Source organism: Macaca thibetana, chromosome 14, assembly GCF_024542745.1.
Source record: "Macaca thibetana thibetana isolate TM-01 chromosome 14, ASM2454274v1, whole genome shotgun sequence".
NCBI lineage: Eukaryota > Metazoa > Chordata > Mammalia > Primates > Cercopithecidae > Macaca > Macaca thibetana.
Genome location: NC_065591.1, coordinates 29,452,172 through 29,464,853, shown reverse-complemented (window position 1 = coordinate 29,464,853; position 12,682 = coordinate 29,452,172). Strand labels below are relative to the sequence as shown.

Below are 12,682 nucleotides of genomic sequence, written 5' to 3'. Positions count from 1 at the left end.
AACTCATTGTATGACTTTTAGTCTCTCTTAGTCTTGGTTTCTTCACATGATGTTATTAAATAACTACAAAATGTTTTGAGCATTTACTGTGTGATAGGTACTATGTCAAGCTCTTTATATATCTACCAAGTACTTCATATACATTAATCTCATTTAATCCTTCCAGCAGCTCTCCCTGGTAGGTACTACATTGTCCACTATTTCCAAGTATGATCACCGACCTCAAAATCTCACAGCTAGTAAGTGGCAGAGCTGTGATTCAACCCCAGGTGTTTCGAACTCCTAGGTCCATATTCATAACCTGCTGCCCTATGAAAAGTAGCACTAGGACATTATGGATTGGTATACTTCCAACTTCCTACAACTTCAATTGAAGGTCATCATCATGGGACTGCCAAAGTTACTGAGAACTGTTTTCTCTGTGTGTGTGTGCGCGCGTGCCCGTACGTTTTGTATCTTTGCCTCTGTGTGTGTGTGTATCTGCCTTGCTTGCTCACTCTCACACACACTCATGTGCATGCACACAAACATGGTGTGAGTCTCTATTCAGACAGAGATTAGAAATCAGTGTCAAGTATATTTATTTATTGATCCTTTCTCTTTTTTTTCTTTGGTAACTTGTGAGATACAGCAGCTGAGGCAACAGGAAATTTGAAGTCCAGCATTTTACTAAATCTTATCTTATGTTTAAGATTTCTATGGAAGGAAACTGCTTGAGAGAGATTTGGTTTCCATTATACACATGCCAAGAGAAGATGAGGAAACTGGGTCAGGTGGATTTCCTGAAGGTACGGGAAGCAGGGAAGGCAAATCCTTGGGCTAATTTCTGCTTCTAACTCTCCACCCCTTGAAATTGCGTGGGCCCTAATAGAGGGTGTAGGAAAGGTTCCTTTCAGACCTCATCACAGGAGATCGTCAGTGATAGAAAATCCAGCAGCACTGGGGGAAGGAAAGGGAGGTTGGGGAAGGTCAATGTAAGGGCAAAGAAAAGGAAAAACCTGGCCCCAGGGCATTTTTCTCTTGAAGTTCAACAGGAGACTGAGTAACGTAGAAGTTATTTTAAAGAGATGGAACAGATAGACACATGCATGCATATATATGCACACACTGTATCCCATGCCAGGTCATCTCCCTGCAGTCACTTTGAAATTGCCCTGCTATTGGCAAGGGTGTGGGGAAAATGGGCATTCCTGTGCCAATGTGAGTAATGACTGTAAATCAACATAAGATTTCTGGAGGGTAGTATCAAATGCCTCTAAAACCATATCTCTTGTGTCCTTTGGAGAATATCTGATTTTAGGTCTGGGGAGGAAATAGACAGCTAAGCCTGAAGGCTCTGTAGTGCTAGAAAGTAGGGAAGTGCTCAAAAACAGAAAACCGGTATTGATGGGGATATGTCAATGGAACATAGCCAGCTAACAGAGCTTTCAAAGGCCAAAGCTGAGCAGTTTGAGCAACAGAATAGTAATATTGGATTATAACCCAAAGAATAAAATAAACATCCATGAGTCCATACTGATATAAATGATCAAATAAATAAATGAAGAAGAGACAAAGCTCATGTTCGAAAGTATTTCACATAATGTATGTAGATATTCCACCCTCAAGGAGAGGGAACATAACTTCTCACTCTTTAAGTATAGGCGACTCGTAGTGACTTCCTTCCAGAGAATACACTGTGGGAATGGGAAAAAAGAGTAGCCATACCATAGAAAAACCTGACAAGCAATACCTCAGCCAGGTGGTCAAGGCCACCTTCAACAGTGCTGTCATATTGATAGTATCAACCCTTGATATGATGTAATGATAATGGCACTTTACCTCTGTAATTTTCGTTCCAAAAGCCCATAACTATGGCCTAATTGTGAGAAAAACATCAGACAACTTCCGATTGAGGGACATTCTGCAAAATACCTGATCACCACCCCTCAAAACTGTCCTCACCATCACAAACAAGAAAAGTCTAAGAAACCATCACAGCCAGGAGGAGCCTATGGAGACTTAATGATGAAATGTGGTATACTGAGTGAAATCTGGTGCAGAAAAAGGACTTTAGGGAAAAACTAAGGAAATCTCAAAATATGAACTTTAGTATGAAGGTATCAGTATTGGTTCTGTGAACCTGAAATATCTGAGGCAGGTCTCAGACAATTTAAAAAGTTTATTTTGCCAAGGTTAAGGACACACCCATGACACAGCCTCAGAAGGTCCTGATGACATGTCCCCAAAGTGGTCGGGGCACAGCTTGGTTTTATACATTTTAGGGAGACATTAGATGTCCATCAGTATATGTAAGATATACATTGGTGTGGTCCAGAAAGGCAGGACAACTCAAAGTGGGGAGGGGGGCTTCCAGGTCATAAGTAGATAAAGGACAAATGGTTGCATTCTTTTGAGTTTCTGATTAGCTTTCCACTGAATCAAAGGAAGCAATTGGATATGCATTTGTCTCACGTGAGCCGAGGGATGACTTTGAGTGTTGTCTGTCCTTTGTGAGGGAGGTATGTAGCTTTTTAATCTTTGTAGCCATCTTATTTAGGAACAAAATGGGGGACAAGTTTGCCACGGTTCCCAGCTTGACTTTTCCCTTTGGCTTAGTGATTTTGGGGTCCCCAAATTTATTTTCCTTTCATAGTTCATTGGCAACGAATATACCATGCAAATATAAGATGTTCATAGTAGGGGAGACTAAGTATGGGAATCCTCTGTACTATCTTTGTAATTTTTTGGTAAATCTAAAGCTGTTCTAAAAATTAAAGCTTATAAAACAAATGCAAACAAGGCTTTTGACCCAGAAGGAAACTGCAGGGAATTTTTCTTTGGAAATAACTAAGGATGATTCATCCACAATGATGTGTGTCACAGAGATGTGGATAATAGTGAAAAGGTAGAAATAATTTAAATGCCCAATATTAGGTATGATAAATCCATACAAATCAATCATGATCATAATCTTATAGAAATATATTTCTTGATATGACATTCATGATTGATAGCTGAGTGGAAAAAGCAGACTGTGAAGAAGGCTGTCAAGTATGAGCTGATTTTGTAAAAGATATTTATTTTTATATATGTATAGAAGGTGTATGGGGAAATATATTTCACTGTGATAATGGTGATTATCCCTGGTGGTAACATAATGGAATTTTTTTTCTTTTTTATGGAACCAATACTTGTTTGTTACAGAAAGTAAAAAGCAACAAAAAAGCAAAAGTTACTCTTTGAATTAAAAAAAAAAAAGCTGTAAATGATTCTACTCTAAATTCAGCAGCAGTAAAGGACTAAAGAAGGAAATTCTGAGAGCAGATGGGACACTGGCACGCTACAAGCCTGCCTGTTACTTCCGTTCAGTCACCTCCCTGTTGCAAGGCACTGCCTGGGCAGGCCTGCTGGCTCCTTTTAATCTTCCATAGAAGTAGGCCATCCCCACACAGGCCCTGCCAAGTGCAAGAAAGGTAGCCACCTATAAAAACAGTAAATAGGCTGCAAAGTGCATGGAGATCAATTCAGACTTGGCACTGTGGTCAGTGCCAAGGAGGAAGTAGACAGCTAAGCCTGAAGGCTCTGTAGTGCTAGAAAGTAGGGAAGTGCTCAAAAATAAACAAAAAACAGAAAACCCGTTTTGATGGGGATATGTCAGTGGAACATAGGAGCCAACTAAAGAGCTTTCAAAGGCCAAAGCTGAGCAGTTTCAGCAACAAAATAGTAATACTGGATTATAACCCAAAGAATAAAATAAATATCCATGAGTCCATACTGATATAAATGATCAAATAAATAAATGAAGAAGAAGAAACAAAACTCATGTTCGGAAAGTATTTCACATAATGTGTGTAGATATTCCACCCTCAAGGAGAGGGAACATAACTCCTCACTCTTTAAGTAAAGTATAGGAGTGTGGGCCTGAGGTCATGCGGGAGACCCAAGGCAAGGCTCTCTCAGAGGTCCCTAAATAGGTGTGGAGAGACAGAGTCAGCTGTGAGGGCTGAGACAAATTCAGGTCTGTATTTCTTCTTTTTCTTCTATAGTAATCCTACTCATCTCTGGCATTTTTTCATCTTAAAAAAGCACTTGCTTGTATCTTCCATCTCCTCATGGTAGGTGTTAATATCCCATTTTTTCAGGTGAAAACATTTTGCCTCAGAAAACTTAAATGGCCACTACTTATCATCTGGGTAACTAGGGATCAGAAAAGACAGGCTCATCTCTTACCCAAGGTCAGTTCATTTCTCGGGGTTCTAGAGTCTGATTGCAAGTCATGTACCTTAAGCAGGTCTTGCAGCCTCTCTGGGCCTCATTTTTCTCATCTGTAGAATGGAGATCATACCAGAAGCTATCGGTGAGTTTATGTATATAGATTTCTTAGCACAGTTTGTGGAACATTAAGTAAGCCCTCTGTGAATAGTGGCCATTACTGAAAGAGAGAAGGCTCATGGGATAAAGTAGAATGCAAACTAGAGAGAGAAGAGCCTTTGCCCTTGTGGTCTGAGAAGGAATTGCAGTGAGGCTAGAGCCAAGTCAAACTTTAAGGTCCATGATGAAATAAACAATCATGGGACTTTTGCTCATGGCAGAGCTTACTCTTGGGTCTACACTAGGTAATGATCAGGCAGTACTGTGTCCGGAATTTATTCCTTCCGGTGGGTTCTTGGTATCACTGACTTCAAGAATGAAGCCGCGGACCTTTGTGGTGTTACTGCTCTTAAAGGTGGTGTGTCCGGAGTTTGTTCCTTCATATGTTCAGATGTGTCCAGAGTTTCTTCCTTCCAGTGGGTTCATGGTCTCGCTGACTTCAAGAATGAAGCCGCAGACCTTCGCGGCGAGTATTACAGCTCTTAAAGGTGGTGTGGACCCAAAGAGTGAGCAGCAGCAAGATTAGATAGGATAGAGGGTGGCACAGGAAGCAAAGAGAGACAGTTGTATAAATGAGAGCAAATTAATTAGCTCAGCAAGTCTGTATGTTGGAGAGAAGCTTTATTAGTTTTTGTCTGGTTTGGAGTTTTCCTAAATTTTGCGTAAAATGCAAGACATCCTAATTTCCCAGATAAGGATACTGGGTCCTAGAGTCACACAGCAGAACCAGGACTAGAACTCTAGTATTTTCATCATGTTTTTCTCGGTTAGCCCAAAATAGACCAAGGACGTTTTACTTTATTTTGTAAAGTTCAGATCCTTTAAAGCACAGTAACCTTATTTTCAGTTCAGGCTGTTGGGGCAGGTGAGTGTGGGACAGAGGGGACAAAGAAGGCAACTCTGCTCTGTCTAGTAAAGAAAGGTCCCTGGATCCGATTGTGTAGTCCATCTCTCCAGCAGTGCTGATCGCATATTTACTGCAACTAGGCAACCACTTCCTCAGATACTGAAAGCATGAGACTTCCCAATCAGCTCCTTGTACAATGCCCAGGCAGTGTAATTTTTGGAGAATATTAAATCTATCTTTTTGAATTTCAGCTGAATCTAGCCTTCCTCCCTTGTCAATAACTCTTAATTTCTCCATCCTCCTGAGTTAAGTAATCCTTTTACAGCAATAATCAATTAATAAATAACTAAGAACTCAGAAGGCGTGAGTGATGCCAAGTCACATTAAGTTGTACTATATACTTAGGAAAAGAAACTGTTAAACTTGCAAAGTCAGAATGCCTGCTACCTGATTTATTAACTCCCCCTTTATACCCCTACAATCTGGGGACAGAAGCCAAAAAGGTGAGCTGCCTATGTATACAGCCTAACTAAAAAATTGTCAGTGAAACACTGTAAAATGATTATAATATGATCATTTTATCAGCAGGTGTTTAGGGTCTGAACGTGGGGCTTATGGCATGCCCTCTGACATTTCAGTTTCACAGGCATCACATCAGACAGTGAGCCCAGCTCAGAGAAGGGATACAGCATTCTGCTGACTGGGATGCCTTAGTCTCATTCTGTCACCCCAACCCCTACCCACAACCAAGAAAGTGTTAAATTTCATACCATCCTCCTGGTCAGAATTTAGGAGCTCCCAGTTCCTTTAGCTAAACATTTTTGTTTTACATCCCCTAAAAGAAAATTTAAAAGTATGTGCCTTTTTGCACATTTTTAAATTAATTCCTGAAATCATATATCAAGTGTAAATAGTTGCTAAGGGTGTGATCACTGATATATTGTGTAGTTTATATGAGTTTTTATATATATTTTTGTCAAAACTTTGGCACTGTTAATTTAGCTTATTAAATTTACGAGCAAGGTACACTATATAATCTAATTGGCAAAGCCAGTTCTGTTGGTCAAACCATCCAGCCAGATCAGACTTGCTTTCTGTCAGATTAAGTCTGATTTCGTTTTTTTCAATACCAATAAACATTAGCACACACCTCATGATAACCATCTCACTTTTGAATTTGAAGTGTTAGATTGATGGATAGATAGATAAAACACACAGCCTTGCCAAGAGTTTCCTGCCTAAATGAAAAAAGAGATTGTCTCCTTTACTATTGCTTGCCATTCTCTCATAGGACTCCTCTAAGGGAGACATTCTAAAATTGTTACATGCTAAGATTCAGAAGGGTGAGAGTAGCATTTCTGCAGAAGTGTGGGACTATGGTGATCTGGAAAGTGGGAGTGGCTGAAACAAGAACCTTATAGAGCACAGGCATGTTTCTGAGGAGATAAGTTTTAGGAAGCAGTATATATGGAAGTTAAGGATTTGGACATTAATTTTCATAAAATTACCCAGGCCCAAATACTTCCTGGAAGGTAATTACATACCACAAGGGTATTGGTACCCCAGTTTTAAGGCCACCACTTTTAGATACAGCAATACCCTCAAACTAGATCAGTGACTGAGCTAAGGCCGGTTAACTAAACTTCACTCCGTATTTGTTCTCCCCAGTGTTTGCAGGCATGACTTTTCTCGAGACCTGCCACCTAGAAGGGTCAGAGTGATACTCAGCCTTTCTAGTTAATACCTGTATTTCATTAGGTCTGGGTTGTCATTTACAAAACTCTCCAAGTGAGCAAAGCAGGATACTGTTGCTCTCCAGATATTTGAAGGGTATTTGGGGATAGGAACACACTTGTTCTGGAATGTAATGTTTCAGCTGCCAGAACTAGGAACATTGGAGGGAAAGGCAGGAGGAGGCAGGTTTTTATTCAGGATAAGAAGGAAGGTGGGTTGAGGAAGGTTAACATTTTTTATCATTTGTATTGCATAAAATACATAAAGCTTTCACAGTAACCCTGGAAGATAGCATTTCGACGAAACTGAGATTCAGAGAGGTTAGTGACTTAAGATCCCACCGTTTATTAGTTCATAACAGGGATTTGAACCTAGTTCAGTCTGGTGACATCAGAGTAATTATGTAATGCTGACTCTCTCATTGGCATTACCTGCTATAGAATGGGCTGTCTGCCTAACACCCTTAGTTTATTTAAAAAAAAAAAAAAAAAAAAGTGAAACAGCCATTAACATCTGAGTCCCATTCCGGCTGTAAGTCTAAATGTGACTGGTAGGTGTTTCAGAGGAGCGTGGTAAGTGGCTGAGGTAGAAGGCTCTATTACTTCCCTTGCAGAAAGTGAAGACTTTTATAGACTATTTAAGATAAAAAATCTCATGAACAGTCAGGCATGGTAGCTCATGCCTATAATCCCAGCACCTCGGGAGACTGGGGCAGGTGGATCACAAGGTCAGGAGTTCAAGGCCAACATGGTGAAACCCCATCTCTACTAAAAATACAAAAATTAGCTGGGTGTGGTGGCGTGCACCTGTAATCCCAGCTACTCAGGAGGCTGAGGCAGGAGAATCACTTGAACCCGAGAGGCGGAGATTACAGTGAGCCAAGATCACACCACTGCACTTCAGCCTGGGTGACAGAGCAAAATCAAAATAATAAATAAAAATAAATAAATAAATAAAATGAGATAATCTCATGAACATAGACTAGCTTATATACAAAGTTTATATACAAAGTGAAGGAAGAACATTCAGGAGAGGAGATGATGCCTAACACTAATTATATTGTTGAACCCTCCAGGAGAGATGACATAGAAGCTGAGCAAAGCTCTGTGTTACAGATTCAGTTATGATCCCTTTTCTTATTCATTATTGTGAGAAGTGGGTTATTATAAAAATAAGATGCTTTCTTTAAAGATGCTGTTCTGGGGGGGAAAAAAAAGGTTCTCCCTCTCTCCCCTGAGCCTGTATCTCACCTACTAGGCTTTAAAGTCCTAGAGGGCAACTCCTGTGTTCATCTTATTCATTATTGTGCCCAGAATCATAACTGACACATGGTTGACAGTCAACAAATATTTAGCAAATGAAGTAATCAATAAATGATATGCCAGTATCCTAAGATCTCATGTTTTAAACTGTGAGATAAATTTCAGACCCAAGAACAGATCTTTTTTAAGTTAATGAGAAAAGATTTTATCAGTTCAGACTTCAGACCTTTTCCCCAAGCCACTCTCCAAATCTTATAGTAAAGAACCTGGCAACTGGAAAAGAGTTTATTTATAATTTGGTTATTCCCAATTTGGCAAGAGTTGTTGACTTCTTTGAAAATATGATGAAAAGTATGGCTTCTCTCAGACAAAGGAACACACAGATAAAATTCTGTATACAATTTCATTAGGTCCATGAACATTTAAACTATGTGTCTCAAGAATGCTAAAAAGTGAACTGCAGCTTAGGGCAGAGTCACCATGCTGCCCTCATATTTGAAATAAAACTGACAAGAGAACAATGAGAGCTTGCTTTGGATATAATACCAAGGGGGAGAATATGGCGCCAGTTCCAGCTCTGCCTTGATTCTGGTGAGAAGCTTTCATAAAAGACCCTTTGTTCCCTTTGGGACAGATGCCATTAAATACTGCTCCTTAATGACAGCCCACTGTCCAGCTCTTCCTGGCATGCACCCTTCATCCCATGATTGTATGACCAGCAGGAAAGGGGAGTGGAAACAAGGCAGATTTTGGAATGGTGAAGATTACTGGGTTGGTTCTTTTGGCTCCTAGCATACACTTACCTTAACTTGCAGGACCTGTTTCTTGAAATGTTTTTGCCTTTAGTGGAAGGTCTAGAAATCTGCTGCCTAGGATATTTTCCCTTAAGGTCTTTCCCAAATGGATGCAAAGGAGCACAGCTTTTATATAGACATAGATAATCCCTTGTGAGATGAAAAATTTCTAGGTAATAGCTGGGAGCTGATGTTCTACAGGCCTTTTCCTTCTCTACCAGCTTGACCACTTCAGACTTTATCCAACTGAAACTAAACCTTGAGTTTTAAGGACACAGACCTTACTATGTGACCCTAGGATTTTACATGTCTCAGAGCTTCACGTTTTTCATCTGGAAAACGAGGGATAATAATAGCCCCTACATAATAGGAAGAATGGGTGAGTAACACACGTAACTCAGTGCCCCGGTCCACAGTAAGCACTTGATCAAGCTGGCTCTTGTTACTATTTTAAGGACAGTGACCTATGGAAGTGGATGGGGAGAAACTAGGCAAGTTTGCTACTTTTGCCTTTCTGAGTGTGCTCATTCCTGCTTTTTCAGGCTCTGCCTTCTCCTTGCCCCTGTCCCTGTACCAACAGTGTTCTCTCCCAGGTCCAAGCCAGAGGTGCTGTAACTCTGAGCAGCTGAGGTACTAGCCATGCCTCTGGGGCTTGACAACTCATTTTTTGGTCACTGAAACATCACTAACATCTGGAATAACCTGGCCAGGGCAGTAATGACTGACCAGTCCCTTCAACTGTGTCCATCCCTCCCTCCCTTTCTTCCTGTTGTTTGTATTTCACTTCCTTTTTAAAAACAATTATTTATTGAGCTCTTCCATGTGCCTAGTCCAGTGCTAGTGCTAGATATACATAGTTAATAAATAGTATTGCTATTCTTGTATGCTCTAGTCATGGGTAGAGAGAAGAGTAAATCGCAAACAAATTATGTAATGTGATAAGGCCTATGAGAGAAGTAAGAGAGAATCACCAGGGAGTCCTACTTAGTAGAGTACCTTCTCTGACGAGGTGGCATATGTCCCTATGGCATGAGTTGAAATCTTGGATTTTTTCCAAGTGCAAAATGCCATTGAGAGTGCAGATGATAGTAGCTTCTCCTTGTTTTTTCTCTCCTAACAATAAATGGCTTAAGGCTTAGAGAAAATCACACACCTGATTTTTACCAGCAATTTATTTTGTCAGTTAAGTTTAAAAGAATGATGACTCTCACCTGCTCCTTTAAATAGCTGCTCACTTAACCATATACCAGGTACTGTGCATTTTGTATGTATTCTGTTATTTAATCCTCTAGTAACTCAAGAAAGTAAGTTTTATCATCATCCCCCTATGGCCAGATAAATCAGAATTTAGAGAAACTAAGTAACTTGCCTTTGGCCATGTTGCTCAATCATGGTAGTTAAGACTTAAAATCCAGGTATGTCTGACATAAAGTCTGTGCTATCAACCAGTAGACTAGGTTGCCTCCCTTCTTGTGATACCTTAACTCACCTGGTTCTCCTTTTCCTTTGTAGTGGTGCCAGTGAAGAAGAGGACACATGAAGGCTTGCTACCCCCAGTGGAAAATCATCCCCTTCCCTTGTGTGTATGTGACAGTGTGTATGTAACGGCTTCTGATTTCTGTGAAAGCTGCTCAGCAACAAACGTACTTCCACCAGATGTGTCCCCAGATCCACAGCAGGCACATATCTCTCCAAGGGATGACCAGTTTTATGCTTACTGACTGTGTGCTTCTCATCCTCTGGTTGTGGTAGGTCAAGGAAAAGAGCCCATTTGATCCACCAGGAGCAATTAAGAAGGGTCTTTCAGGTAATCCCTCAGTGGCTGCTTTGAACTTACTCAGGAAAGTCAGCCCCCATAATATTGTGTTACCAAACAGTATGGCTTTGTTAGGAAGGATCTGGAATAATCTTGAAGGGAAGTCAGAGTTTTCTCCCTGCCTATTAACAGAAACCCAATTTTGTTCATATTGAAGCATGAAATAAATGAGAGCAAGGTAGGGCCACATTGACTCATGTGGGCAGTCCCTAAAAGTCCAGTTCTGCATTTGTGAAAATGTGGTGCCATGAATTAAGGTGGATGAGTGGAAAAAGGTGTTAAAGAGTTAAAGATTAGGAAGAGATATTTTTAGTATATGAAGTTATCCAGGACTTGAGATTCATAATTCAGTGCTGTGGAAATGAAAAAAAATGATTGAAGAGGTGGAACGGAAATGACCTTAGGGGGAAAAAAAAGGACCAAAGAAATCTGATTAAAAGTTGAAATCAGTAATTCTGAATTCAAATTGCTTGAATTTCCAAAATAGTCAGTAAAGGATCTAATAGAACCACAATTATTTGGGTGAATTCTGCAGGTTTTATGGGCTTGTCACAACATGAAGGGCTGGAATGTATATTACCAAACGGGAATTTTCATTGTAGGTTTTTGCTAGTCCTACCCCCATTTTAGCTTAATTTGTCTTAAATGCAATATGGGGAGAATTGATGCCACTCCATGTGTTCTGAATTCAGCTCATCTCCCAGCATATAGATATAACCTCCTTTACCTCAGACCAGAACCCTTCTTCCTGTGGCACTCCCCACCCACAGACCTTCAGATCATCTCCCACACCCTGGATCTCGCTCTCCTCTTAGTAACAGAGACATGCCTGAGGTTGGACTTGCTTTTCTCTACTTCCAAATCACAATTTCTTACAACCAAGCTTTGTACTCCCGAGTAAGCAGGGATGTGCTAGGGGAATGTAAAACTGCAAACTTAAAAACCTGCATCTTCTTGAAGCATCAGTTTTACTTACCAAATGGTTTGGAGTCAGGAGATGACCTATTTTTATATAAAAGTTATATTATAGAATAAAATGTTCATACACATAGACTGTTAAGATAAAAAATAGGAATCTTGAAAGGTAATTATTTGCAAGTGGGTTATATGTTCACTCTCCTCTGCCTTTATGGTATTTTGGTGTTCACTTATGAAGAATACAACTGGAACCATATCCAAGCAGACTCTGGGTTGCTGCTAACCCAGGGGCTAGACTTCTAGTGCCTCTGAGGCAGAACTAAAGGAGCCTGCACCGGGGGAAATCCCTTTTCCTGCCTGCCTATGACCTGTGTACCTATTATAGGGCCAGCTGATTATTGTGCTTGCAGGATGGTTTTGAAACAGAAACAATACTTGTTTACTATAAGAGTCCTATTTATATTATTTTTCAGTCCTGTGAATGCTGTGAAATGATTTATTCCTTTGAGGCCAGGAAGCTCCCAGGCATATATGCTTCTAGGTTAGGATTGTCCTAACTCACTAAAGATGCCAGGATATTGGGGCTGAGAGGAGTTTGAGATGTTTAAAAAAAAAAAAAAAAAAAAAAAAAAAAAGCATTTTTCTGTCAAACTGGTGGCCAAGAAATGGCTAAGACAATTTTGGTGCTTTAGCTGTCTCTGCAAAGACTGGAGAATTTGGCATACCATTAATTACAACCTCCAATCATATCCAACAAAACCACCCTAAAAGAAGGACCAGTGGCCACTCTTGAAAAAGTTTAAGTATCAGAAGATTAAAAAGATTTTAGGATTTGGAAGCTTGTATTGTCTTTCCCCAATAATCATTGTTTGATCTCCAAATAGTAGCCTTATATTAGCAATGGACAGATCATTGGTTCTCCATATCTGATCATATGTTATTACTTTGAATCAGTATT

At 40.1% G+C, this 12,682-nt stretch overlaps 1 protein-coding gene across 1 annotated transcript in view; it reads left to right on the top strand.

Annotated features, from left to right (window-relative positions):
* TRIM44 (tripartite motif containing 44) overlaps positions 1-12,329 on the top strand; it is a 134,097-nt gene extending 121,768 nt beyond the window's left edge. The window contains exon 5 of the mRNA XM_050759447.1: positions 10,503-12,329. Coding sequence (XP_050615404.1) covers positions 10,503-10,530 — 28 coding nt within the window. The 3' untranslated portion in view covers positions 10,531-12,329. The remainder of the gene's footprint in view (positions 1-10,502) is intronic.
* Positions 12,330-12,682: the final 353 nt, after the last annotated feature.